This window comes from Chanodichthys erythropterus, chromosome 3 (genome assembly GCF_024489055.1).
Source record: "Chanodichthys erythropterus isolate Z2021 chromosome 3, ASM2448905v1, whole genome shotgun sequence".
In the NCBI taxonomy this organism is placed as follows: Eukaryota; Metazoa; Chordata; class Actinopteri; order Cypriniformes; family Xenocyprididae; genus Chanodichthys; species Chanodichthys erythropterus.
In genome coordinates, this window is record NC_090223.1 from 8,856,978 (window position 1) to 8,882,939 (window position 25,962).

At 37.6% G+C, this 25,962-nt stretch overlaps 1 protein-coding gene across 1 annotated transcript in view; it reads right to left on the reverse strand.

Moving 5' to 3' along the window:
• The window catches only part of fam199x (family with sequence similarity 199, X-linked), a 116,765-nt gene that overhangs the window by 60,487 nt on the left and 30,316 nt on the right, over positions 1–25,962 (reverse strand). The window contains exon 2 of the mRNA XM_067362999.1: positions 8,497–8,670. Coding sequence (XP_067219100.1) covers positions 8,497–8,663 — 167 coding nt within the window. The 5' untranslated portion in view covers positions 8,664–8,670. The remainder of the gene's footprint in view (positions 1–8,496; positions 8,671–25,962) is intronic.

The window sequence follows — 25,962 nt, forward strand, 5'->3', positions numbered from 1 at the left end:
CCTCCGAATAATCCACATTTTCTTCATCACTGCTTCGCATAAGTTCTTCCAATGCAGCAGCAGGAGAAAACAACTTCTGTGCACGACATTGATCCATGGCTGACGAACGTATTACACGCGAGATTATGCTAGCAGTGCAAGTGCTACTGGCCAGCAGGTGTGTGTGTCCCTTATATTTTTTTTTCTGCAAGCAAATTGTTACGCAAATCAACACATTGGCGTAATCGTTATTGCATAGGCTAACGTTACAGGACAACACAATAGTTTGCCATTTCTGTCTTTTTACTTTTTTCCCCACTTACGTTTGCCTGTGTGCAATCACACGTCACTGAAAGCACCTGTCAACTTTTTTTTATACATGTATATGTGTCCAGTTTTCAGCGGACATCTTCTGGGCTGTTCTCATTCATTTACAGACACTCTACTAAATACAGTGATAAGTTATATTTCTTTGAATAAAGCGCTAGATGTGGACAGTTCGCCGAATAAACATGACAGCGCACCCATGAATAGAGCTTACAGGATGTAAACAATAGAAGTTATATATTCAAAAGCAGTTTGCATGCTTTTGGACAAATATTTACTATGGAAATCGTGTAATGGACTCTTCCCATGGAAAAAACGTTGATGTCACCATTATACTGGTAAACATTACAGTTCCACGACACAAAAAGGTAAGGACGCCCCCTTCCTTTTGTTGTCTTAGGAAATTGTTTACGGTCAAACAGAATAACAAAAAACTACTATAAAGTTATCTTGATTGTATAAAGCTTGTACAGGTTGAATCAGAATTGTTGTATCTTTCACACAACTTGATCAATTTCACTCAACTTGATCATTTTACTTGATAAAATGTATTGTAAACAAGCGATCAATGTAAACAATGTCACACATGAGGCCGTCGCCGATCCTTGAACGTAAAGGTGTTAATAGGAAATGCGGCCACAGCTTCCTTTTCAAGTGAAATTAGCTCTCATCATCAACTGAAACCTTTTCTCAGTAATGCGTATGCATGAATTTCACCGAGGTTGATCAGTTTCTCATTTCACTATTGTTTGTAAGAGGCTTCAGTTATGCATATGAATGAATTTCAATAAGGTTGATCAATGTTTTTTGTTTCACTAGTGTTTATAAGAGGCTTTTCAGTTATGCATATGAATTAATTTCACTAAGGTTGATCAATGTTTTTTGTTTTACTAGCGTTTATAAGAGGCTTTTCAGTAATGCATATGAATTAATTTCACTAAGGTTGATCAATGTTTTTCATTTCAGTAGTGTTTGTAAGAGGCTTTTCAATAATTATGGCCTACACGGCCCCTTATACTTTTCTACAAAAGCACTTATTGTAATTTATACGATCACAGATCATAACCTAGGTGTGTTGTGTTTGACAGAAACCTGGCTAAAACTAGGTTGGGCTAATGTGATGACATTCCAGATCATGATTTAGCCAAGGCTGCAAAACCAACTCCCTGTTACAAATATGGCAGAACTATCACTTATACCACTAAAGATTGCTTTGTAAATAATCTTCCTGATCAGTTTCAACTCCTCAGCATACCAGATATCTTAGAAGAACTCACAACACAAACTATTCACTCTCTCTTTTACAGCACTTTAGACATGGTTGTTTCTTTCCGCTTAAAGAAGATTAAGGAAAATAGTCTGACACTGTGGTACAACAAACACACTCATGCCATCTGAGAGCAGACCAAAAAATGGAGCGCAGCTGTAAGAAAACAAAAATAGTGGTATTTTGCATTTCGTGGAAGGACAGTGTTACTGCATACAGAAAGGCCTTAGAAACCACTAATCTGCTTACTTTTCAACTCTGTTAGAAGAGAACAAACACAACCCTACATATTTATTTACAGTGGCAAAATTATCAAGAAACAACTTCAACTTAAGATGTTTCCAAACACAAGGTTTGAAATTGTGACAATTTTGGTCACATATGCTCCCTAAATTTAACACTCTGAGGTCTGAAAACGCGCCGGCGTGTTTTGCAGGGTTTTTTTCACATTGCAGCAAAACAGACTTAAAATACTCAATTTTTTTGTCATAGAGACATAAGTAATATATCAATTGAAACTATAGAATCTTCTTTTATTTGTATACACTCAGAGTAAAAACACAATGTTGTGCCTTTTGTAAAATAAAGAAAACTAACATGATGCATGATTTCTCCTCTCCCTCTGAACGAAGTCCAATCTGATAGTTCTCAGAAAATGAACTAACTTAGTGAATACTAATCACAGAAAAATTAAACTTATGTCTAAAAAACGTTAAGATGTCAGGTTTTAAATCATGTAAGTCAAATCGAAAACAAACCTTCTTTGTTTATGTAATCTGTATGAAAAGAGAGCCATGTGAGAAGTCCGTGATTCAGCTCATTATCCGCTAATGCGGCCACGCCCACGGAGCCAGCGCTATTCAGACGCAAATTCAGAGGCAATACATGCATACATCATCTCAATCATGTATTTATTGTCTTGAAAAGTGTTTATCTGGATGTAAAAGTCATGGTTAGGGAGCTCTAGAAGATATTCAGTTAGTTCCTGTTTTCTTTTGTTCTATAGATTAATTTTAGATTAGTTTTTGTTTCTTTAGCGCCCTCCGGCTACAGTATGAATTGGAAACTCCATTCATGGAATAGCCTCTTCTTCTTTTAGATGAATTTGTGGACTAAAAATGCACAAAGAGCGCCCTCCGACTTCAAGGATGAATTGAAAACACCAGCGCTCATAGTTATGACAATGAATATTAAATAAATATAACTCCTCTGTATAGAAAATTGACATAAGAATATGAGAATCCAATATTTCTCCAAATGTGCATGCTTTTAAACTAAAAGCCTATATTCAGACTCTTTGCATCACAGAAATACATTATATTTTAAAGTATAATATAAAACCATTACTTTATATTGTAATAATATTTTTCTGTGTCTTACAAAAACTAAATCAATATATTGTTTTATATGAAGGAGTAGGCAGCATAATTTTTATATAATTTTGAAGCAAAAACTCTAGTCTACAACCTCCAATACCCTAAAGTATTGTAAACACAGATTAACTATACTTTTTTTGGCCTTATTTCAGTGACTTAAGTTTTTTGTTTTTTCAATAACCACGCATAAATGTTATTCCTTCAAAAACACAAACATGTACATACATGTTCCTCACATATTATTGTAGCCTAGTTTGTGCTGAATACAGTGTAATGACACTTTTTCCATTAATATGTTTATGAACAACTGAAAAAAGCACAAATGTCAGGGCATGTCAAAACTTCTCCAGGGCCCCAAATCAGCCTCAGACTCCAGAGGGTTAATGCGTGTGACCTCAATATATATTTGGAAGCATTTGTAAGAGTGCAAATAATTGTTGAGGTGCGACCTGTTTTCATTTCTCTACAAAACATTCGCTAATTACTACACAGTATGTGCCTGCTGTGAGCTGATTCAGTAACTGGTCCACTGTTCTATCACAACTGATTAAACTTCATCTTTACGTTCTTAAGTTAAAAGCAGATTTTAGGTTGGTTAATATTAGCATCAATCACTCCTTTTCATTGCGCTCCACTGTCACGTGACAGGGAGCTAAGTAGTGCGCAAAATGTAAAGAGCTGAAGAGAGAAGATGAAAAGAACACTGTTACACAGGGCTCGACATTAACACTTGAGGTTTTATATTTATAACATATAATTCAGTTAAGCAACATTATATGACCAAGAGTACAGTTTTTCTGAATATCCTGAATAAAACCATCACGATAGAAAATGTCACTGATTTCATACAACAGTTCAATAAACTGTAAAAAGTAGTTATAATTAAATCACTTACATTTTAGATGCAATATTGACTTTTTGTTCTGTTTCAGCAGTGAAAATAGTTTCAAACAAAGATCACAGCATAATAATAGCACATTTCATGACAACACAATCATGTTTAATTACTGAATGATTCAGTATTTTGAAAGAATCGGTCAAAGACTCAATGACCCATTCATAAACTGCCTCATTCTTGAATTAATCATCCACTTGTTAAAGGATTAGTTCACTTTGAAATGAAAATGAGCTAAACCTTTACTCACCCTCAAGCCATCCTAGATGTATATGACTTTGTTTCTGACAAAGACAATCAGAGAAATATTAATAAATATCCTGACGCATCCAAGCTTTATAATGGCAGTGATAGAGTATGAGCTAAACAAAGTGCTTCCATCCACATCCATCCATCATAAATGTGTGCTCCACACAGCTCTGGAGTGTTAATAAAGGCCTTCTGAAGCAAAACAATGCGTTTGTGTAAAATAAATATCCATATTTAAACAAGTTATGGAGTCGAATATCGAGCTTCCGCCAGACTCTTGCAGTTCACAAAGCTTACTCTACATCATGCACCTTCCCTATTAAACTAACGGAAAAAGTGTAATTGACAAAATTTTACACTTTCTTCATAACTTGTATATGGCTTGAGGGTGAGTAAAGGTTGGGCTAATTTTCATTTCAAATTGAACTAATCCTTTAATGCTGATGTAGAGGAATTACATCTCATAATGTACCTCAAACTGAGTAGTGTAACACTGAGAAATTCATGCTCAAGTTGTTCTTGTGATGGAGGTTCGGGTTGAATAACTATTTCTTCTAATGTTTCATCATTGGGCTCAGATTTATATGGTAAAATTGACACCATCGTTACTGTTTTTAACAAGCATACAGAGCTGAATCAGTTATGGTAATGGGCATTTGTTTCTGACTTGCGCTGTAAGCAGTAGACCAATCACAACAGACTGGGCCATCTGGCCAATCAGAGCAGAGCAGGCTCTTGGAAAGGAGGGATTTAGAGAGAATGATTCATCCATCGAGAAGTTTTACAATCATTGAATAATGTGGTGATATGCAATGTATATTATGAGAAAATGAAAGTGTTTCTTGACCTTGGATGCATGTAAAACTGTTGCAGGAGACCTCCAAAACAAAATTAGGAACCTTTCAAATACCATAATAGGGGCACTTTAAGACGGTCACTTGCCGCCACCTTTTGGCGGTTTAGTTTCATGTTTAAAAGTATCATTCTTTTCACCATTTCTTATTTCTATATTCAAAAAAGATTAAAACAATCTACATTATTTAATTCAGTTGTAATTTTTCAGTGTAAATGATTTAATTTGACTGGTAACAGCCCTACAGTCTTATTATTTTAATTGAATTTATTGATCCAATTTAAGAATTTAAAATGGAAGATGAAGCATACATTTAATAAGATTAGGGGAAAAGCCCTTTATAAAAGGTAAAAAAAAAATAATAATAAAAAAATGCCCTCGAGGTAAGTTTTATAAATATGCAGATTTAAAACTTTTGGAGCTACCAAGTAAAACAGCTAATTTCGAGTCCTGCAAACAGCACATCAGTAATGACTTTATGAATTTCTTTACTTGTAAGATTGATACTATTAGTGAGAAAGTTTTAACCATGCAACCATTTACTACAGTATCGCATAAGACATTGTGTTATAGAACCCCTGAGGAACAATTCCGTTCATTCTTTGCTATAGGAGAGGAAGAATTGTCTAAACTTGTTAAATCATCAAAATTAACATATATGTTAGACCCTATACTGACTAAGCTATGAAAGAGATGCGTGTAAAGGTATAACGGTATACGTATTCATACCGAAAATTTTCGGTGCGCTTCTTTCGGTTCGGTACATGTGTACAGAGTTGTATAGCCCATTAACCACTTTTAACCACCATTAACCACCGATAATCGCAATAAGCTCTGTGTTTTGTTACTTTCGATAAGAAACAAAGCCCCATTACTCAAATTCTGTCCATTTTATCATGAAATTCAATCAATAAATGCCATTTTGACGCTCTTTGATGTGGCATGACAGATCACTGTACAGTCGCCAGTCGATCATCTCTTCCTCTTTAATACTAGTTACAGAATAAACTTGTATGAACATCTGAAGGTAGGTCTGTGTTGAAAGATACAGTACAACTTACTGAAACATATGTGTAATTGCTCAGTGTTTCTACGACAAAGACGTCAATGAAATAGCTTGTAAACATTGTCATGTACCATTTACCTCATAAAAGCAATTCAGTGTCTACAGCTTGTTAGCTACCAAGAGAAATGAACACTTTCGCTTAATGTGCAATTTATTAGCCTATATATTCATTATATTTTACTTAACCTGTTAGTGATGTCTTGATTAATATATGTTTAAATAAATCTGTCATGAAAATGACAGTCACTGTGTATAAATGATTATATTTCAACAACAAATTGGAGTAAAAAGAATTTTATAATTAGATTTAGAAGTTAATGCAAACACTGCCTTATTGTAACAGTAAGCTGCACATATGTACCAGTCGGAGACAGAAGATAACAGTTAAGGTAGTTTATTGGACACAAGCAGAGGTTACAGTGACAACAGGTGAGTAGATAGTGGTTGTGGACGTGAATGATGAATGAATAGGTGATAATACTGTCCTTTGTGGTTTGCAGGTTTGTAGCAGTAGCAGACTGGAGACAAAGCTGGCGGATGACACTCACACAGACTTGGAGCACAGGAAGTAGTGCGGAGACACAGGAGACAGGTAAGTAGCAATGGGAGTCCCTGAGGTAAGCATAGAGGTAAGTTCCTTGACGCAAACAAGACCGGACAATGTGACTGTGTGTGAGTGTCTTAAATAGTGCTGGTGATGAGTGCACTGATGAGATGCAGGTGGCAGTGATTAGTACTTAGGGGAAGGTGTGCGCTGTGATTGGTGGATGCTGGAGCCTGGCGTGTCTGTGACACTTACATGTTTGCATACAATTTGTTATGTGAGTGTTGATTATTATTCTAAAAATAAATAGCTTCTAAATTTAGGCTAATAGTTTGGGCTCTGTTGTTAACCTTTAATATTACAGTAATGTGCAATTAAGGGCTCCATACATAGTTTACAGCCTTAGCAGACATAATTGTTTTTATCCTTAAACTTTTAGTTAAAAAATTTAATTTATTTAAAGACAGAGACACAATTTGTTCAGTAAACAAGAAGCAATTTTAGAAAAGAAGCAATTTTATGTTTAGTTTTCTTCCCCCTGCTGTAACAAACCCGCCTGAATCGTGACTTCAAAACCGAGGTACGTAATGAACCGTCAGTTTTGTGTACCGTTACACCCCTATAATATACTAATATATATATATATATAAATAAATAAATAAATAAATGTACACATATTCACACATTATATTGCCAAAAGTATTGGGACACCCATCCAAATCACTGAATTCAGGAGTTCCAATCACTTCCATGGCCACAGGTGTATAAAATCTAGCACCTAGGCAATGCAGACTGCTTCTACAAACATTTGTGAAAGAATGGATCCCTCTCAGGAGCTCAGTAAATTCAAGCGTGTTACCATGATAGGTTGCCACCTGTGCAAATCACTACTAAATATTCCAACAATACAACTGTTATAACAAAGTGGAAGTAGTTGGGAACAACAGCAACTCAGCCACAAAGGAATAGACCAAGTAAAATCACAGAGTGGGATCAGCGTATGTTGAGGCGTACAGTGCACAGAAGTCGCCAACTTTCTGCAGAGTTAATAGCTACAGATGTCCAAACTTCTAGTGGCCTTCAGAATAGCTCAAGAACAGTAGTAGAGCGCTTCATGGAATGGGTTTCCATGGCTGAGGAGCTGCATCCAAACCTTACATCAAGTGCAATGCAAATTGTCGGATACAGTGGTGTAAAGCATGCCGCCACTGGACTCTAGAGCAATGGAGAACATGTTCGCTGGAGTGACGAATCACGCTTCTCTGTCTGGCAATCCAATGGACAAGTCTGGGTTTGGCGGTTGCCAGGAGAACGGTTCTTGACTGACTGCATAGTGCCAAGTGTAAAGTTGGAGGGGGGTTGCTTTTCAGGGGTTGGGCTTGGCCCCTTAGTTCCAGTGAAAGGAACTCTTAATGTTCAGCATACAAAGACATTTTGGACAGTTTCATGTTCCCAACTTTGTGGGAACAGTTTGGGGATGGCCCCTTCCTGTTCCAACATGACTGCGCACCAGTGCACAAAGCAAGGTCCATAAAGACCTGGATTAGCGAGTTTGGTGTGGAGGAACTTGACTGGCCTGTACAGAGTCCTGACCTCAACCCGATAGAACACCTTTGGGATGAATTAGAGTGGAGACTGTGAGCCAGGCCTTCTCGTCCAACATTAGTGCCTGACCTCACAAATGCGCTTCTACAAGAATGGTCAAAAATTCCCATAAACACACTCCTAAACCTGGTGGAAAGCCTTCCCATAAGAGCTGATGCTGTTATAGCTGCAAAGGGTGGGCCAACTCCATTTTAAACCTACGGATTAGGAATGGGATGTCATTAAAGTTCATGTGCATGTAAAGGCAGACATCCCAAAACTTTTGGCAATATAGTGTATATTAGTATTCCCTTGTCCACTACTAATAAACTACTGCCTAATCACCAGTCACTTACCTGCTGCTGTGAAAGCGGCGTAAAGGGTCTGTTCTGTGACACGACGATAACTGACACCCAAAGTCGCTAATATCCAGTGTGGCATCTTCACTGAAGTTTCCTCGTTGTGAAAGCAGTGGAAAAGGCTCTTCTGGAGCAAGGAACTTCTCATAGACATGCTCAGACATCTGCAAGCTATATCAGAAGAACAGATACTGGTATCAGAGTTGACCTTACAACAAATAAATTACTGACAGCCCAAATATCCAATTAAATGTGCTGTGCTGAGAAGCCTTGTTGCTATTTGCCATTTTGTCAGTTAAGCCTTAAAGCTTACTGAACTGTCAGACACATACAAACATCCTTTTTTGGCAAATTATTTTAAGGTGAAATCTGGTAAAGTGCAGACCAGTTAATATAACAATATAACATTAAATTACAAAGTTTATCTATCATAGAGTGAAAGTTTATCATTTGCACACGTTTTAGCAGTTTTAAACCATTAAAGTGAGTTCTCTTTTGCGTCTTTTTGTGAATGAACTGACACATACCCACAAAATTATGTCAAAATGCCTGTCTCAGCGAGTATCCTCGTAAACACAGTTCTGTCTTACGTGAATGTAAACGATTGCAGGCATCCCACCCTGCAAAAAGTAATTTCCGGGAGATGGCACAGACAACCCCACCCCCTTAAAGGACATTGTATTACAACAGAATGATATTATAACATTATATTATATTGATTCATGTAAGCTGCATAACATGAGATTGTTCATTCAATAGTATTTGTGTGCAGAAAGTGAAAGTGAAATGTGTGACAAAATAATAGGAAATCCAAATACAAGTGGTCACAGGAGATGCATTTGAAACCCATGAACCCTTTGAGTATCTCAAGTTTGCCCTTTTTCTTGCAAGAAAAATAAAACTTTTAAAAGACAATTGGACGTGGTTGTCTTTTATACAGTGATATTTTATTTGCCCAAACATTTACAAAGACTATTTTTCAAATCATACATTTCACCTTTAAAGATTTCTTAAAAATTAGTGTTAAAATATAGTTTTGTCTCTTTAAGTGTAAGAGTGTGCACCACGATATATATTCATTTTTAATGTTATTGTTACTAGTCTGACTAGAAAATTTGGCCAGTATATTAAAGCCGATAAACAATGGATTATTTCCTTCAGCTGAGACACTTCAGATGCACACTGTTCGCCATGATGGTTTTGAATTATGTTTGAAATGTTTGAAATATGATTGAGACACTTCAAAAAAAGAAAATACAGTTAAATGCAACATATGCAGTCTATCATACAGGCTTCATAAAATTATGAGAATACTACTGTAAAAGAATGTTGTAAATTCTCTGTGCACCCGTGTTTTAGCATCTTGTTACAGGAAGAGCACATCCACAATGGAGTTACAACTTCATGACTATCACAGTTAATAGTATACGTAGTATGGTCAGAATGAGGTGACAATGACACTCGCTAAGGATATGAATCCAATGTAAATAAGTCGAATAGATCAAAAGTTATAAGCATATATAATTCTCTAGGTGGCGCTGGTCCAAAACTTCTCAGGCTCCTTCAGGGCATTGTGTTGATGACCCATACAGAGTTTTGTAACAATATGCTAATTCGTTATACAGAATTACATAAATGCAGAATTTTTGCACAAAATTCAAAATGGCCGAAAGCCAAAATGGACGATATGGGAAAATTGGATAACAATCAACTCGGTATGATGCCCCGAATCTAACAAAGACCAAATTTATTAATTTTAATAAATTAAAATTAATTGATTTTTGGACAAACCCATCAGAAGTTACAAGCAAAAATAAAAATTTGAGTATTTGAAAAATCCACATTCAATCCAAAATATCTGACTTCCTGTTGGTCAGAGCTAATGACTGTAAATTAGAAAGTTGTCTGGCTTAATGAGAACAATAAGTGTACCAAGTTTGGTGACAGTAGGTTAAACTAACCCCCCCACTGTTGTCAAAAGGTGGTGCTGTAAAGCCCCTGCTACACACCTGTTTCTAAGGCTTTGCCCATATCTACTGGACGACAATATTGAGGTGTGTGTCGAGTTTCATGCAATTTAAAGCATGTTAAGATTGTGCTGGAGAGTAGTGCCTCGATTGCTCCTGTCTGCCTCGCTGCTCAGTGTTTTGTATCTCCGTATAGCTTTGTTTTCTCTTACTTTTATTGAATCTCGTACTTTTTGTTGCTTATATTATCATTACTTTATATATATACTATTGCCCACCACATTAATCTGACGTCGCCAACTTGTAATCTTTGAATCTAAATCGCTGTTACAACGTGTTTGCATCTCGCTAGCTTGTTTAACTTGTCATCAGTCTTGCGCGCTCCTCTTCCAACACGTTCATCAAACAGCTGTGGCAACTCGGATCAGTCTACAAACACGGTGAGTTATGTCATCCTTTCCCAGTGTTATATCGTGTTCCATCTGTCACATGTTTAGCATAGCCCTCTCTGTCAGCAATGAGGGATTTACATGTCATAAATGTAGGGAAATAGTCAGGCTGACAGAGAGAATCTCAGAATTAGAGACACGCATCCAAACTTTAATCGAGGATAGTAAGAATGCAGGGGCTTCATATACTGTTTTGGATGCGACTAGCTTAGTGAACTCTGTACATTGTTCGGTTCCGGCTGTAGAGCCCGCGCAGCAGGGCACTTGGGTAACGGTGAGGCGGCCTAGTCACGGAAAACACCACTCTTCCGTTCCAATAAGAACATCAAACAGGTTCTCCCCACTCAGTGCCGCACACACTGAGAGTCCTTTTGAAAGTGCCCTAGGAATTGGCGATTCTATTACACGGAACGTGAAAATAGAGACACCAGCCACCATAGTCACATGTTTGCCGGGAGCCAGAGCACCTGACATCAAAGCAAATTTAAAAGTGAAGAGTTCATTTGCAAAAACCGATAAACGCCATTTTTAAAAAAAATGAACTAAGTGTTGTGCATTATTCTCCATATATAGCACGTTCTGTACCCTAAATCCATTTTGTCAGAAGAGCCGGTTTTGTCCACTTTCAGGCATCGCAAGTTCACGTTTTACAACAGAAGCCGACAAGCGCCCTTGTTGTTTGTGTACAGAAACCGATAAGTCCGTTTTAGCGAATCAGCGCGCAGTATTCAGGTCAGGTGACAAGGCTTCTAGTCACTTCAAAAAGACGTGCTAGCTGAGGGAAGTTTTATCAAAGCTCACTAAAAGTGATCGAGGATTTATGATTTCGACTCCTGTAAGTCCTTGTACACCATACACGACTTACATGCTGAAAAATTGGTTGTCCTTTTGTGTGTGTGTGTGTGTGTGCGCGCGCGCGCACATGCGTGTGTGGATGAGTGCGTGTGTGTGTGTACTTGTGTGCCGATCTGTGTGTGTGTGTTTGAGAGAGAGAGAGAGAGAGAGAGAGAGAGAGAGCGAGAGAGAGGGCGTGCGTGTGTGTGTATGTGTGCCGATCTGTTTGTGTGTGTGTGTGCGCGCGCGCGTGGGTGGGTGGGTGTGTGTGTGCGTTTGTGTGCACATGTGTGTTTGAGAGTGTTTTAAATGCAATTACTTGGGTTTTGTTTAACTATGAAACATGAAATGTGGAGTTATCTGCTTTTGCCAAAAAACGACTGTTGGAGTTATCTGCTTTTGCTAAAAAACAAACTTTTAATATATATATAAAACATACTTTCACTGAATTTTAATTTTTTAATTTACCTGTATTTTTTAGAGTTATCTTTACTTAATCAAAACAGCCCAACTGCAGTTTGATTGTTATTACTTGGAATGCACAATAAAAAAAACATGATTTGTGAGAATTCATAAAAATGGAGTTATCTGTTTTTGCAAATAAACTCTTCAAGTGCTGGCTAATGCTAATCATAAATACTCTAAAATTATTATTCACATCGGCACAAATGATGTTCGACTTCGCCAGTCGGAGATCACTAAAATTAATATTAAAGAGGTGTGTGAACTCGCAAGTACAATGTCAGGAGAAGTAATTTGCTCTGGTCCCCTTCCTGTTCGTCGGAGTGATGAGATAGTTAGCAGATTATCATCACTCAATGGCTGGCTGTCTAAGTGGTGTCCGCAGAATAATATAGGTTTCATAGATAATTGGAAAAGTTTTTGGGGCAGACCTGACCTGTTGAAAAGAGATGGTATTCATCCCTCCAGGGATGGTGCTGCTCTTCTCTCTAGTAATATGGCTCATAGTCTTAGAGCTGAAACATGACAAACTACGGCCCAGGTCAGGAAGCAGACAGACTGGCTAAACCGACCGTCTGCTAGCTGCCTCACGTTACAGAAGTCAGATAAATCCCAACACATAGAAACTCTTACACCTACTTTAAATGAGTCCAGGTTATGATTATCGACACAATCCTCGACAGAAAGGCAAAGGGGGAGGTGTTGCTGTAATTTATAGTAATATTTACAGTATTAGTCAGAAGTCTTTCAAATATAATTCCTTCGAAGTGATGGTGCTTTACATAACATGTAAGTTGACATTTGTGCTGGCTACTGTATACAGGCCATCAGGACACCATACAGACTTTATTAAAGAATTTGCTGATTTTCTATCAGATTAGTACTAGCTGCAGATAAAGTCCTTGTTGTTGGTGATTTTAATATCCATGTAGATAATAAAAAAAGACTCATTGGGATTGGCATTTACGGACATTCTAAATTTTATTGGTGTTAGACAACACGTGTCAGGACCCACTCATTGTTGTAATCATACTTTAGATCTAATATGGTCACATGGAATCGATATTGACGCCGTTGAAATTCTGCAGCAGAGCGACGACATCTCAGATCATTATCTAGTCTCATGTATACTACATTTACTTAACCTGTTAGCCAGCACCCCCGCTTTTGGAAAATCCTAAAAAAATGACATACCCAAACTAAAACAGATACAGTTCATGAACCCTTTGCACTAAAAGCATAAGTAAGGTCTCATTTGAAAGCAGACACTTTGCAGTTTATGGTAAACTAATAATTAATTATTGTCACAAAGAAGAAAATAGTTTAAAATAGCTTTGAAATTTTGAAAAGTTATTAGAAATTTATTTTTATGAAATATATTTATGAAAATGAAAGTGAAGTTGGCCTTGTGGCAATCTAGAAATGCACTGCAGCTAAAGCCACATGTCTGACCATGTTATATTTCAAATCTGATGATGATAGGTTTAAAACTCAGTTTTATTACATGTTTTTCAAGACCATGTCATGAGACTTTATTTAGAAAGGACTCTAAAATTTTAACTGATGTTTATTGTCATCTATTCAAGGGTATTGTCGATATTCTGTTTGTGGTGCTAAGTGCCCCATTCAGTTTCAGTCTCCCCTGAACACATTCACACCTCTCCAGCCAGCTTATGGCTCTTATTCTTTTCTTTTGTCTCTATTATAATTACTGATGTTCTATTCAAGATGATTTAATCCCTCATTTCATTCACCAAACTTCTCACTTCACCTTCTTTCAAACTGTATCTAATGCCCTTCTTTGAAAAAAAAAGAGAAAAAAAGTGAGCTTTACTATTAAAAATTATTTATTTGCATTAGCTTTAGATTAGAACAGGTGCATCTCTGGGCTCGTTAGCATATTAGCTTAGCACACCAACAAAACAACAATTTATAAGATTAAAACCACGTTTTTTCTCCAAACTTACTAGTCGATTGTTTTAAATAACCTTCTTTGATGTGATGTGGCTTTGGATCAAAAATCAGACAGAAAATATATCATTTTAGGCTATTCTGCACAATGAGAAAAGCTATCTCGATTAGCATTGCATTATAAATATTATCTACTATTATGAATACCTGACATGGCGTGAAGAACACAGATAAACCACATATCGTCACAATCGTGTATTTATTACTTGCAAAAGTTACGTTCTGTATGTTTATATCAATTATTATAGCGACGTCTGGTAGCCTCTGTTAGTTTCGTGTATGTCACATGACTGCCTCTTGTTCATGATGTATTATTTGTGGACTAAAGGTGCACAGAGCGCCCTCCGGCTTCGGGTATGAGTTGGACACACAGTAGTCAGTGTATGCAGCGCTCATATGATGAAAACAGCGCGTTTTGGGTAAAAATTTAATAAATATGACTCCTCTGTATAGAAAATTGACAAACGTATGACAGTCCATCAATATTTCTCCAAATGTGCATGCTTTTAAGCTAAAAGCCCCGAGGGATGTTATTTTGTGGAGTTTTTTTCATGATGATCGTACAGAGTTTTTTTTTCAATGGCTGAAGCTGACGCTCATATTTCAATGAAAAGGTAATGACTGTTTCTCATATTCATAACTCCCGACGCATATTAACAAATAACGGTCACTATACGATGTTGAGTGTAAAATAAAGATTACAAATTGAAGCTTGAGTCTTAGATCTTTTTAATGATGTATAGTTTGTCAAGGTAATTATATTGAATCTAACAGTAAATTTGAGCTAATTTAAAAAAAGAAGCTTCGGTGCGTCGGCATGACAGTGCTGGTTAACAGGTTAAAGAGGCTAAACTGCCTCCCTGCCATAAATATGGTAGAACCATCACTTCTACCACTAAAGATCGCTTTATAAATAACCTTCCTGATCAGTTTCATCGCCTTAGCATACCAGTAAGCTTAGAAAACCTTGATGTTGCAACAGAAACCTCTGTCTTTTCCAGCACATTAGATTCAGTCGCTCCTTTGCATTTAAAAAAGATTAAGGAATTTAATCCAATGCCATGGTACAGTGAGCAGACTCAGGCCCTAAAAACTGCAGCCAGAAAAATGGAGCGTAGCTGGAAGAAAACAAAACTAGAAGTATTTCGCATTTCGTGGAGAGAGAAAATGATTGAGTACAGAAAGGCCTTAAAAACTGCTAGATCTGCCTATTTTTCAAAACTCTTAGAAGAAAATAAACACAACCCTAGGTATTTATTTGATACAGTGGCTAAATTAACAAGAAATAAAGCTTCAACTTCTGATGTTTCCAAAGAGCACAGCAGTAACGACTTTATGAACTTCTTTACTTGCAAGATTGATAATATTAGAGAGAAAATTATAACCATGCAACCGTCTACTAGGGCTGCAACGATTAATCGCGATTAATCGTTTGCAAAATAAAAGTCTGTGTTTACGTAATATATATGTGTGTGTTCTGTGTATAATAATTATGTATATATAAATACACACACATACAGGTATAAAGTTTTGAAATATATGCATGTATTATAAATATATATATTTATATATATTTTATATTACATATAAACATAAATATTTTATATATAAATATAAAATTTTTCTTAAATATATACATGAATGTGTGTGTATTTATATATACATAATTATTATACACAGAACACACACATATATATATTACGTAAACACAGACTTTTATTTTGTAAACGATTAATCGCGATTAACCGTTGCAGCCCTACCGTCTACTACAGTATCGTGTCAGACATTGCATTGTAGTATCCAGGGATGGAAATTAGCACCCGCCACCAGCCAAATGCGGGTGATTTTGTGTTGTGGCGGGTAAACTGGCTTCACCTACCGGCCACCGTGGCGGGTAAATAAAAATAGCATACTGTTTCACCTGGACGGCGGACACTTTTAGAGGAGGCACACCTTCAAAAAAAATGTGGCGTTACATCGCACGCGTTGTGTTCACACCGCCGGCGGCGAGAGCGTCAAAGTGACAGGAAGTCATTCATTTTCAATGTGAGCCGGCGGCGAGCTCCGGCGAGAGCAGCGCGGCGCGTCCTGGAAGTTGAGAGCGCCGAGGAGAGTTGAAGTCGTAATTTTCGTCATCAGAGGGTTCGCAGACGGTTTGGACGTCCGCACTCCCCGTCTGCGTGCAACCCAATTTTCATGATGGCACGGACCGTGTGTGTGTAAACCAGCCCATGCGAAAGTGAATTGAGTGCTTGAAAACAAAAGTCCACTAGATAGTGCGCAGTGCACACGCCGAACGCATCTGTCCGCAGCCAAATACTTTTAAAGGCTCGCACGCTCGTCTGTATAAATAATAGAAATAATGTTGTCAATAACTTGCTAAAGCCTATCTATGTTAAATGTTACTACTAAAATCATTAAGAAGCGGAATAAATGGACAAAGAAAGTCCATTACCATGTCTTAACAATGATCTATTGCATTTGACCGTATTTTTTAAAGTGGATTTCTGAGACTTATGCATGAAGTAATGTAAGTAGTACAGAATTTTAAATGAGTCATATAGGTTATCTGAAAAACAACAACAACAACAAAAAAAAACCGGCTACATCTGAACATTATAAGATACTGCACAATATGTGCATAAATGTAACTCGTACACTCGTTGGGATGGATACTTTTTATTCAACTAAATAAAATGCAAATAAAACGTGATGGAAACACATTTAGAGAAGAAACTAATAGTACATTAATTAGGTATAAAACGTGCATTAAAAAAGTCTGTGACAGAATAATGAATCAACTAGAATAATCTTCGGACACATCGCATCTGAAATGATGCTATGACCAATCTGAAATTCCAAAGCCAGAGTCGAATCGGTCGAATTTAAACTTGAACTTGTTAAAAAGCCTTTTATAATTTTTATTTTATTTTTTAACATTTTTAGATCAGCAATGCAAACTCATAATGATGGAGGAGCACAAATGAGCCTACTACTGCTGTTGTCAATCCTAGAAATGTTTTTACCATTTTTGTCTGCATGTTTTAAATTTCATATCTTATTCATATTAAAATCTTCAGACTCATTCGCATTAGACGCGCGATTATGGATGGGGGAAAGTACCAGACATCCCAAGTCTCCCGGAAGTTCCGGGAGTCTCCCGCATATTGATAGCGGCTCCCTGATGCCCGCAAATTAGTTAAAATCTCCCGGAATCTAGAGCGAGCGAGCAAGAGCGCGCATAGAGACTGTTTCAAACTAGCGCGCGCAGGGCAGAGAGGGAGAGGGAGCGAGAGAGAGACCTTGCGTGTGTGTGCGAAGCGCATGTAAGACAGAGAGCATCCCGAATGGCCTTTTTCGGCAAATCAACCAATCAATTATCAGTGAGGTGAGTTGACAAGTTTCATTTCATGTGCATATTATTCAGGCTAGTTGCCAAGGCTACATGAAAACAACAAACTCCTTAGACCTGTTTAAAGTTGCAATGGAAAATAAATAAAAGCAGTTTACATAAATAGTATAAGCAGCTTATATAAATAGTAAAAATAATGTACATATTTAAACAATTAAATATGCCTATAGCTTATAGCTCCTTCCTCTTTTTTTTTTTGGGGGGGGGAGATGAAAATGACTTTTTGCAGGTTGGGATGTATGAAGTACTGTTTGAACGAACAGTACTGAAATGTATATCAGTTCATGGTTTGTGTGTGTATAAGAGAGAAAGAGAAAATGTCAGTATTTAATTGAAACTTGAGATTAAATAAACTGCTTAAGTATAGATCTTGTAGTATTAATTGTCACATGCAGTTACACATTGTCGGTTAAAAACAAGAAAGTGGCTGGTAAAAACATTGAGTGGCTGGTAGATTTTGAAATCTTGAAACAAAAAAGTTAATTTCCATCCCTGGTAGTGTCCCTGAGGAAAAATTCATTTCATTTACTGCTTTAGGAGAGGAAGAATTGTCTAAACTTGTTAAATCATCAAAATCAACAACATGTATGTTAGACCCTATACCAACTAAGCTATTGAAAGAGATGCTTCCAGAAGTCATAGATCCCCTTCTTAATATTGTTAATTCATCTTTGTCATTAGGATACGTACCAAAAACTTTTAAGCTGGCTATTATTAAATCTCTTATAAAAAAAAATAAAAAAAACAACTACATCCTAAAGAATTAGTCAATTACAGGCCGATCTCAAATCTTACTTTTCTGTCAAAAATACTAGAAAAGGCAGTTTCATCGCAACTATGTTCCTTTTTAGAAAGAAATAATATCTTTGAGGATTTCCAGTCAGGATTTAGACCGTACCATAGTACTGAGACTGCTCTCATTAGAGTTACTAATGATTTGCTCTTATCAGATCGTGGTTGTATCTCTCTATTAGTGTTACTGGATCTTAGTGCTGCATTTGACACTATCGATCACAATATTCTCTTAAATAGACTTGAAAATTATGTTGGCATTAGTGGAATTGCATTGGCATGGTTCAAATCATACTTATCTGACCGTTATCAGTTTGTAGTAGTAAACGATGAGATATCATATCGATCACAAGTTAAATATGGAGTACCGCAAGGCCCTGTACTAGGACCATTGCTTTTCACTCTGTACATGCTACCCTTGGGAGATATCATTAGGAAGCATGGCGTTAGTTTTCATTGTTATGCTGATGATACTCAGCTCTATATTTCTTCTCGCCCTGACGAAACTTACCAATTCACAAAATTAACAGAATGCATTGCTGATATAAAAAACTGGATGACCAGTAATTTCCTACTACTAAATTCAGAAAAAACAGATTCTTCACGTAATAACCTAGAATATTGTCTAACACTTGATGGCTGCTCTGTTAAGTCTTCGTCGTCAGTTAGGAACCTGGGTGTGCTCTTTGATACCAATCTTTCATTTGAAGGCCATGTTACTAGCATCTGTAAAACCGCTTTCTTCCATCTTAAAAATATAATCTAAACTACGACATATGCTCTCAATGAAGAATGCAGAACAGTTAGTTCATGCGTTCATGACCTCAAGGTTAGACTACTGTAACGCTCTACTGGGTGGTTGTTCCTCCCGCTTGATAAATAAACAACAGCTCCTACAAAATGCAGCAGCTAGGAGTCCTTACTAGAACTAGGAAGTATGACCATATTAGCCCAGTTCTGTCGTCACGGCATTGGCTTCCTGTTAAACATCGTATAGATTTTAAAAGCTTGCTAATTACTTACAAAGCACTAAATGGTTTAGCCCCCCAGTACCTAAGCGAGCTCTTAATGCATTATAGTCCTTCACGTTTATTGCAATCTCAGAATTCAGGCCAGCTGATAATACCTAGAATATCGAAATCAACTGCAGGTGGTAGATCCTTCTCCTATTTGGCACCTAAACTGTGGAACAACCTTCCACAGTTTTGTTCAGGATGCAGACACACTCTGTCAGTTCAAATCTAGCCTAAAAACGCATCTCTTTAACCTGGCATACACATAACAAATCCGTTAAAGGATTATTAGGCTGCATAAATTAGTTCAGCCGGAACCAGGAACACTTCCTATAACACCAGATGTACTTGTTACATCAGAAAAAGAATGGCATCTACGCTAATATTAGTCTTTCTGTTTATCCCGAGGTTTACCGTAGCCAACCGGATTCTGGGCCGTTTCCAGATGAGACTAGATCATCCATTGTGAAGACATCATCGACACGACAGCCAGTGCCACAGTTTCCTCAAAATTATAATCACGATTCTTAATCATGTTTATTCTATCAAAAGAGTAATGTAACTATGGCTATTTTGCAAGTTCTTTACCAACCTACACTTCACCCAAAAGGCCTGTAGGTGGCACAAAGACTTAAATTTAACCAACAAATGATAACTTCGTTAGATGGTAAATCAATACAAAAAATGGTTTTGGTGAGCGCTTTGTAATATGTATTTACATTAGATTTTAAAGCAACACAGTTCGTTTGCAATAAGACAAACCAGATTCAAATTGCCCGGCAAATTCGTAAAGCAAAGAAAAATCATTTCTAGCTGATCAACATTATGAAAACTGGTAAAACATTTAGGAACTTCAAAAGATAAAACAGCGAAATTCCTAATATTACTTCCAATATTTCCAAATTATGTTCATTTTCATAGAGCGGGCCAATATCGTAACGATTATTTAAAATCAATTGAGAGAAGCAGATATCGTTATCGTGATAAAATCCGATTAATCATGCAGCCCTAATTTAAATTTAATTTGACTTGACATTTGATATTCAACAGTATCCTTGACATTTATTCAACAGTGCTTTTGATCTGCCTGCATTGACACTATCCTTTAAAAGCAAAAATTATATACCAATTATCAATGTAAAGCTGCTTTGACACAATCTGCATTGTAAAAAGCGCTATATAAATGAAGGTGACTTGACTTGACTTGACTTAAGAGCCTCAAAAACACTCAAGAATATTATTACAGTTTGACATGTTGCCATGGCAACAATATTTAATTTATCACAGACACATTTTCAGGTCTACATCTGCCATGTTTTGACATTATTGTGATGAAGTTTGAAGCAAATCGGTGAAAAGTAAAAGTTTGGTGGTGATTGGATTAATCGCCTAGGAGGAGTATATCAAATTCCAGAGCATGCGTTTTTCAAACAACCCCTTAATAGCTGACTTCCTGTTGGGGTGGCGTTTAACTTAGAGTATGAAAGTTCTTGGGCCCGATGAGGTCTATATGTGTACCGAGTTTCATACTAATACGTGCAAGCGTGTTTAATATATGGACCAAATTTTCAGACTTTTTTCAAGGGGGCGCTGTCGAGCCCCCCTGCCACGCAAAGGTACCAGCCTCTGCAGCGTCCTAATGGCCGCGGATTCCAATGTGTGTGCCAATTTTCAAGAGTTTTTGAGCATGTTAAGGCCCCCAAAAAGTCCCGGAAGACAAAAAATAAAATAAAATAATAATAATAAATATAGCTGCGAGCAGCGATGACGGGCCAAAGCCCGGTGGCACCGCCACCCTGGTGGCTTCAGGGTAACTGTGCACTGTAACTGTAACTGTTTTAAATGACAATGGCCATTTAAAACAGTTAAGCTTAAAAGGACTATGTCAAAATCACATCACATTTACTGCACTATAAGGTGGCGCTATAGAGCCCCTCCTCCCTGCCCGTTTCTAAGGCTTTGTCCATGTCTACTGGCTAACAATCCTGATGTGTGTGTGGAGTTTCAAACAATTTGAAGCATGGTAAGAGTCTCAAAAGCATTCAAAACAAATATTAAAGTTTGATGCGTTGCCATGGCAACTGTGTTTGAGATATCACGATTCTTTCCAAAGGTCTACATCTGACATGTTTTGACATTATTTAAATGAAGTTTGAAGCAAATAGGGTAAAAATAAGATGGCGATCTCAAAGCATGCTGAAAGTAACATTTTCTGCTGCCATTTGGTGGCGCTATAACTTTGACTCACAATAGTCACATCTTTGTGATCAGCCTTGTAGAACGAAGACACAGCCGAAGATTAATCAAAATCAATTAATGTATGCAGAAGTTATAACACTTTGTTTCCCTTTTCATGCTATAAATTCGTTGCCTCGCCACGGCCGAACCATTCGAGATATCCAAAATGCGTTTGCAATTAAACAACTTCAATGTATTAGCACCAAGTTAAAAAAGTTTGGTGTAAATTGTATAAACCTTGTTGGAGTAGTCGTATTAAATTCAAAGCCTGTTTTTTCAAAAAATTAACATTCAAACCAAAACAGCTGACTTCCTGTTGGTCGGAGCTAATGAATGTAAATTAGAAAATTGTCCGGCTTGATGTGGCCAATATGTGTACCGAGTTTGGTGACTGTAGGAAAAACTAACCCCCCCACTTTTGTCAAAAGGTGGCGCTACTGAGCCCCTCCACCACGCCCATTTCTATGACTTTGTCCATGTCTACTGGTTGACAATATTGATGTGTGTGTCGAGTTTCATGCAATTTGAAGCATGTTAAGAGCCTCAAAAACACTCAAGAATATTAATACAGTTCGACCTGTTGCCATGGCAACAATATTTCAAATATCAAAAATCTTGTCATAGGTCTACATCTGCTGTGTATTGACATTACACTGATGAAGTTTGAAGCAAATCAGGTAAAAATAAGAGGGTGATCTCAAAGCATTTCAAAAAGTGATACACTTCCTGCTGCCAGTTGGTGGCGCTATAACTTTGACTCACAATAGTCACATCCATGTGATCGGACTACTACAACCAACACACTCGTGAAGTTTCATAAAGATCAATATATGTATGCAGACGTTATAACACATTTCCTGTTTCCTTTTTCTCGCCATAAATTTGTTGCCTCGCCACGGCCAAACCGTTCGAGATATCAAAAATCCCCTGGCAAATTTTAATCATCAGTGTCTTGACTTCATGCTGACCGAGTTTGGTGGCGATCGGATTAATCGTCTAGGAGGAGTATATCAAATTCCAGAGCATGCGTTTTTCAAACAACCCTTAATAGCTGACTTCCTGTTGGCGTGGCGTTTAACTTAGAGCGCGAAAGTTGTTCGGCCCGATGAGGTCTATATGTGTACCGAGTTTCATATTAATACGTGCAAGCGTGTTTAATATATGGACCAAATTTTCAGACTTTTTTCAAGGGGGCGCTGTCGAGCCCCCCTGCTACGCCCGGGTACCAGCCTCTGCGGCGTCCTAATGGCCGCGGATTCCAATGTGTGTGCCAATTTTCAAGAGTTTTTGAGTATGTTAAGGCCCCCAAAAAGCCCCGGAAGACGGAAAAAATAAATAAATAAATAAATAAAACAATAAATAAATATAGCTGCGAGCAGCGATGGCGGGCCCAAGCCCGGTGGCACCGCCACCCCGGTGGCTTCAGGGCAACTGTGCACAGCGGGCAATAGGCACTTAAAACGGTTAAACATCAAAGGACTATGTCAAATTCACTCCACATTTACTGCACTACAAGGTGCCGTTATAGAGCCCCTCCTCCCTGCCCATTTTCAAAGGATTACATGTGCCAAGTTTTAACATTATTCTGATGAATTTTGAAGCAAATCAGGTAAAAATAAGAGGGTGATCTCAATGTATGCTGAAAGTGACACATTTTCTGCTTCCAGTTGGTGGCGCTATGACTTTGAATCACAATAGTCAAATCCATGTGATCAGCCTTGTACAACGAAGACTAAGCCAAAGTTTCATCAAAATCAATTAATGTATGCAGAAGTTATAACACTTTGTTTCCCTTTTCTTGCCATAAATTCGTTGCCTCGCCACGGCCAAACCATTTGAGATATCCAAAATCCGTTTGCAATTAAACAACTTCAATGTGTTCGCAACAAGTTAAAAAAAGCTTGGTGTAAATTGGATAAACCCTGTAGGAGTAGTAGTATAAAATTCATAGCCTGTTTTTTCAAAAAAATTAACATTCAAATCAAAATAGCTGACTTCCTGTTGGTCGGAGCTAATGAATGTAAATTAGAAAATTGTCCGGCTTGATGAGAATAATATGTGTACAGAGTTTGGTGACTGTAGGAAAAACTAACCCCCCCACTTTTGTCAAAGGGTGGCGCTACTGAGCCCCTCCACCACGCCCATTTCTATGGCTTTGTCCATGTCTACTGGTTGACAATATTGATGTGTGTGTCGAGTTTCATGCAATTTGAAGCATGTTAAGAGCCTCAAAAACACTCAAGAATATTATTACAGTTTGACCTGTTGCCATGGCAACAATATTTCAAATATCAAAAATCCTGTCATAGGTCTACATCTGCTGTGTATTGACATTACACTGATGAAGTTTGAAGCAAATCAGGTAAAAATAAGAGGGTGATCTCAAAACATTTCAAAAAGTGATACACTTCCTGCTGCCAGTTGGTGGCGCTATAACTTTGACTCACAATAGTCACATCCATGTGATCAAACTCCTATAACGAACACACTCGTGAAGTTTCATAAAGATCAATATATGTATTAAGACGTTATAACACATTTCCTGTTTCCTTTTTCTCGCCATAAATTCGTTGCCTCGCCACGGCCAAACCGTTCGAGATATCAAAAATCCCCTGGCAATTTTTAATCATCAGTGTCTTGACTTCATGCTGACCGAGTTTGGTGGCGATCGGATTAATCGTCTAGGAGGAGTATATCAAATTCCAGAGCATGCGTTTTTCAAACAACCCTTAATAGCTGACTTCCTGTTGGCGTGGCGATGAACTTAGAGCGCGAAAGTTGTTCGGCCCGATGAGGTCTATATGTGTACCGAGTTTCATACTAATACGTGCAAGCATTGTTTAATATATGGACCAAATTTTCAGACTTTTTTCAAGGGGGCGCTGTCGAGCCCCCCTGCCACGCCCAGGTACCAGCCTCTCCGGCGTCCTAATGGCCGCGGATTCCAATGTGTGTGCCAATTTTCAAGAGTTTTTGAGCATGTTAAGGCCCCCAAAAAGCCCCGGAAGACGGAAAAAAAAAAAAAATAAAATAAAAAAAAAAATAATAATAAATATAGCTGCGAGCAGCGATGGCGGGCCCAAGCCCGGTGGCACCGCCACCCCGGTGGCTTCAGGGCAACTGTGCACAGCGGGCAATAGGCACTTAAAACGGTTAAACATCAAAGGACTATGTCAAATTCACTCTACATTTACTGCACTACAAGGTGCCGTTATAGAGCCCCTCCTCCCTGCCCATTTTCAAAGGATTACATGTGCCAAGTTTTAACATTATTCTGATTAATTTTGAAGCAAATCAGGTAAAAATAAGAGGGTGATCTCAATGTATGCTGAAAGTGACACATTTTCTGCTTCCAGTTGGTGGCGCTATGACTTTGAATCACAATAGTCAAATCCATGTGATCAGCCTTGTACAACGAAGACTGAGCCAAAGTTTCATCAAAATCAATTAATGTATGCAGAAGTTATAACACTTTGTTGCCCTTTTCTTGCCATAAATTCGTTGCCTCGCCACGGCCAAACCGTTTGAGATATCCAAAATCCGTTTGCAATTAAACAACTTCAATGTGTTAGCAACAAGTTAAAAAAAGCTTGGTGTAAATTGGATAAACCCTGTAGGAGTAGTAGTATAAAATTCATAGCCTGTTTTTTCAAAAAATTAACATTCAAACCAAAATAGCTGACTTCCTGTTGGTCGGAGCTAATGAATGTAAATTAGAAAATTGTCCGGATTGATGAGAATAATATGTGTACCGAGTTAGGTGACTGTAGAAAAAACTCACCACCACTCATTTGTCAAAAGGTGGCGCTACTGAGCCCCTCCACCACGCCCATTTCTATGGCTTTGTCCATGTCTACTGGTTTGACAATATTGATGTGTGTGTCGAGTTTCATGCAATTTGAAGCATGTTAAGAGCCTCAAAAACACTCAAGAATATTATTACAGTTTGACCTGTTGCCATGGCAACAATATTTCAAATATCAAAAATCCTGTCATAGGTCTACATCTGCTGTGTATTGACATTACACTGATGAAGTTTGAAGCAAATCAGGTAAAAATAAGAGGGTGATCTCAAAGCATTTTAAAAGTGATACACTTCTTGCTGCCATTTGGTGGCGCTATAACTTTGACTCACAATAGTTACATCCATGTGATCAGACTACTACAACCAACACACTCCTGAAGTTTCATAAACATCAATCAATGTATGCAGAAGTTATAACACATTTCCTGTTTCCCTTTTCTCGCCATAAATTCGTTGCCTCGCCACGGCCAAACCGTTTGAGATATCCAAAATCCGTTTGCAATTAAACAACTTCAATGTG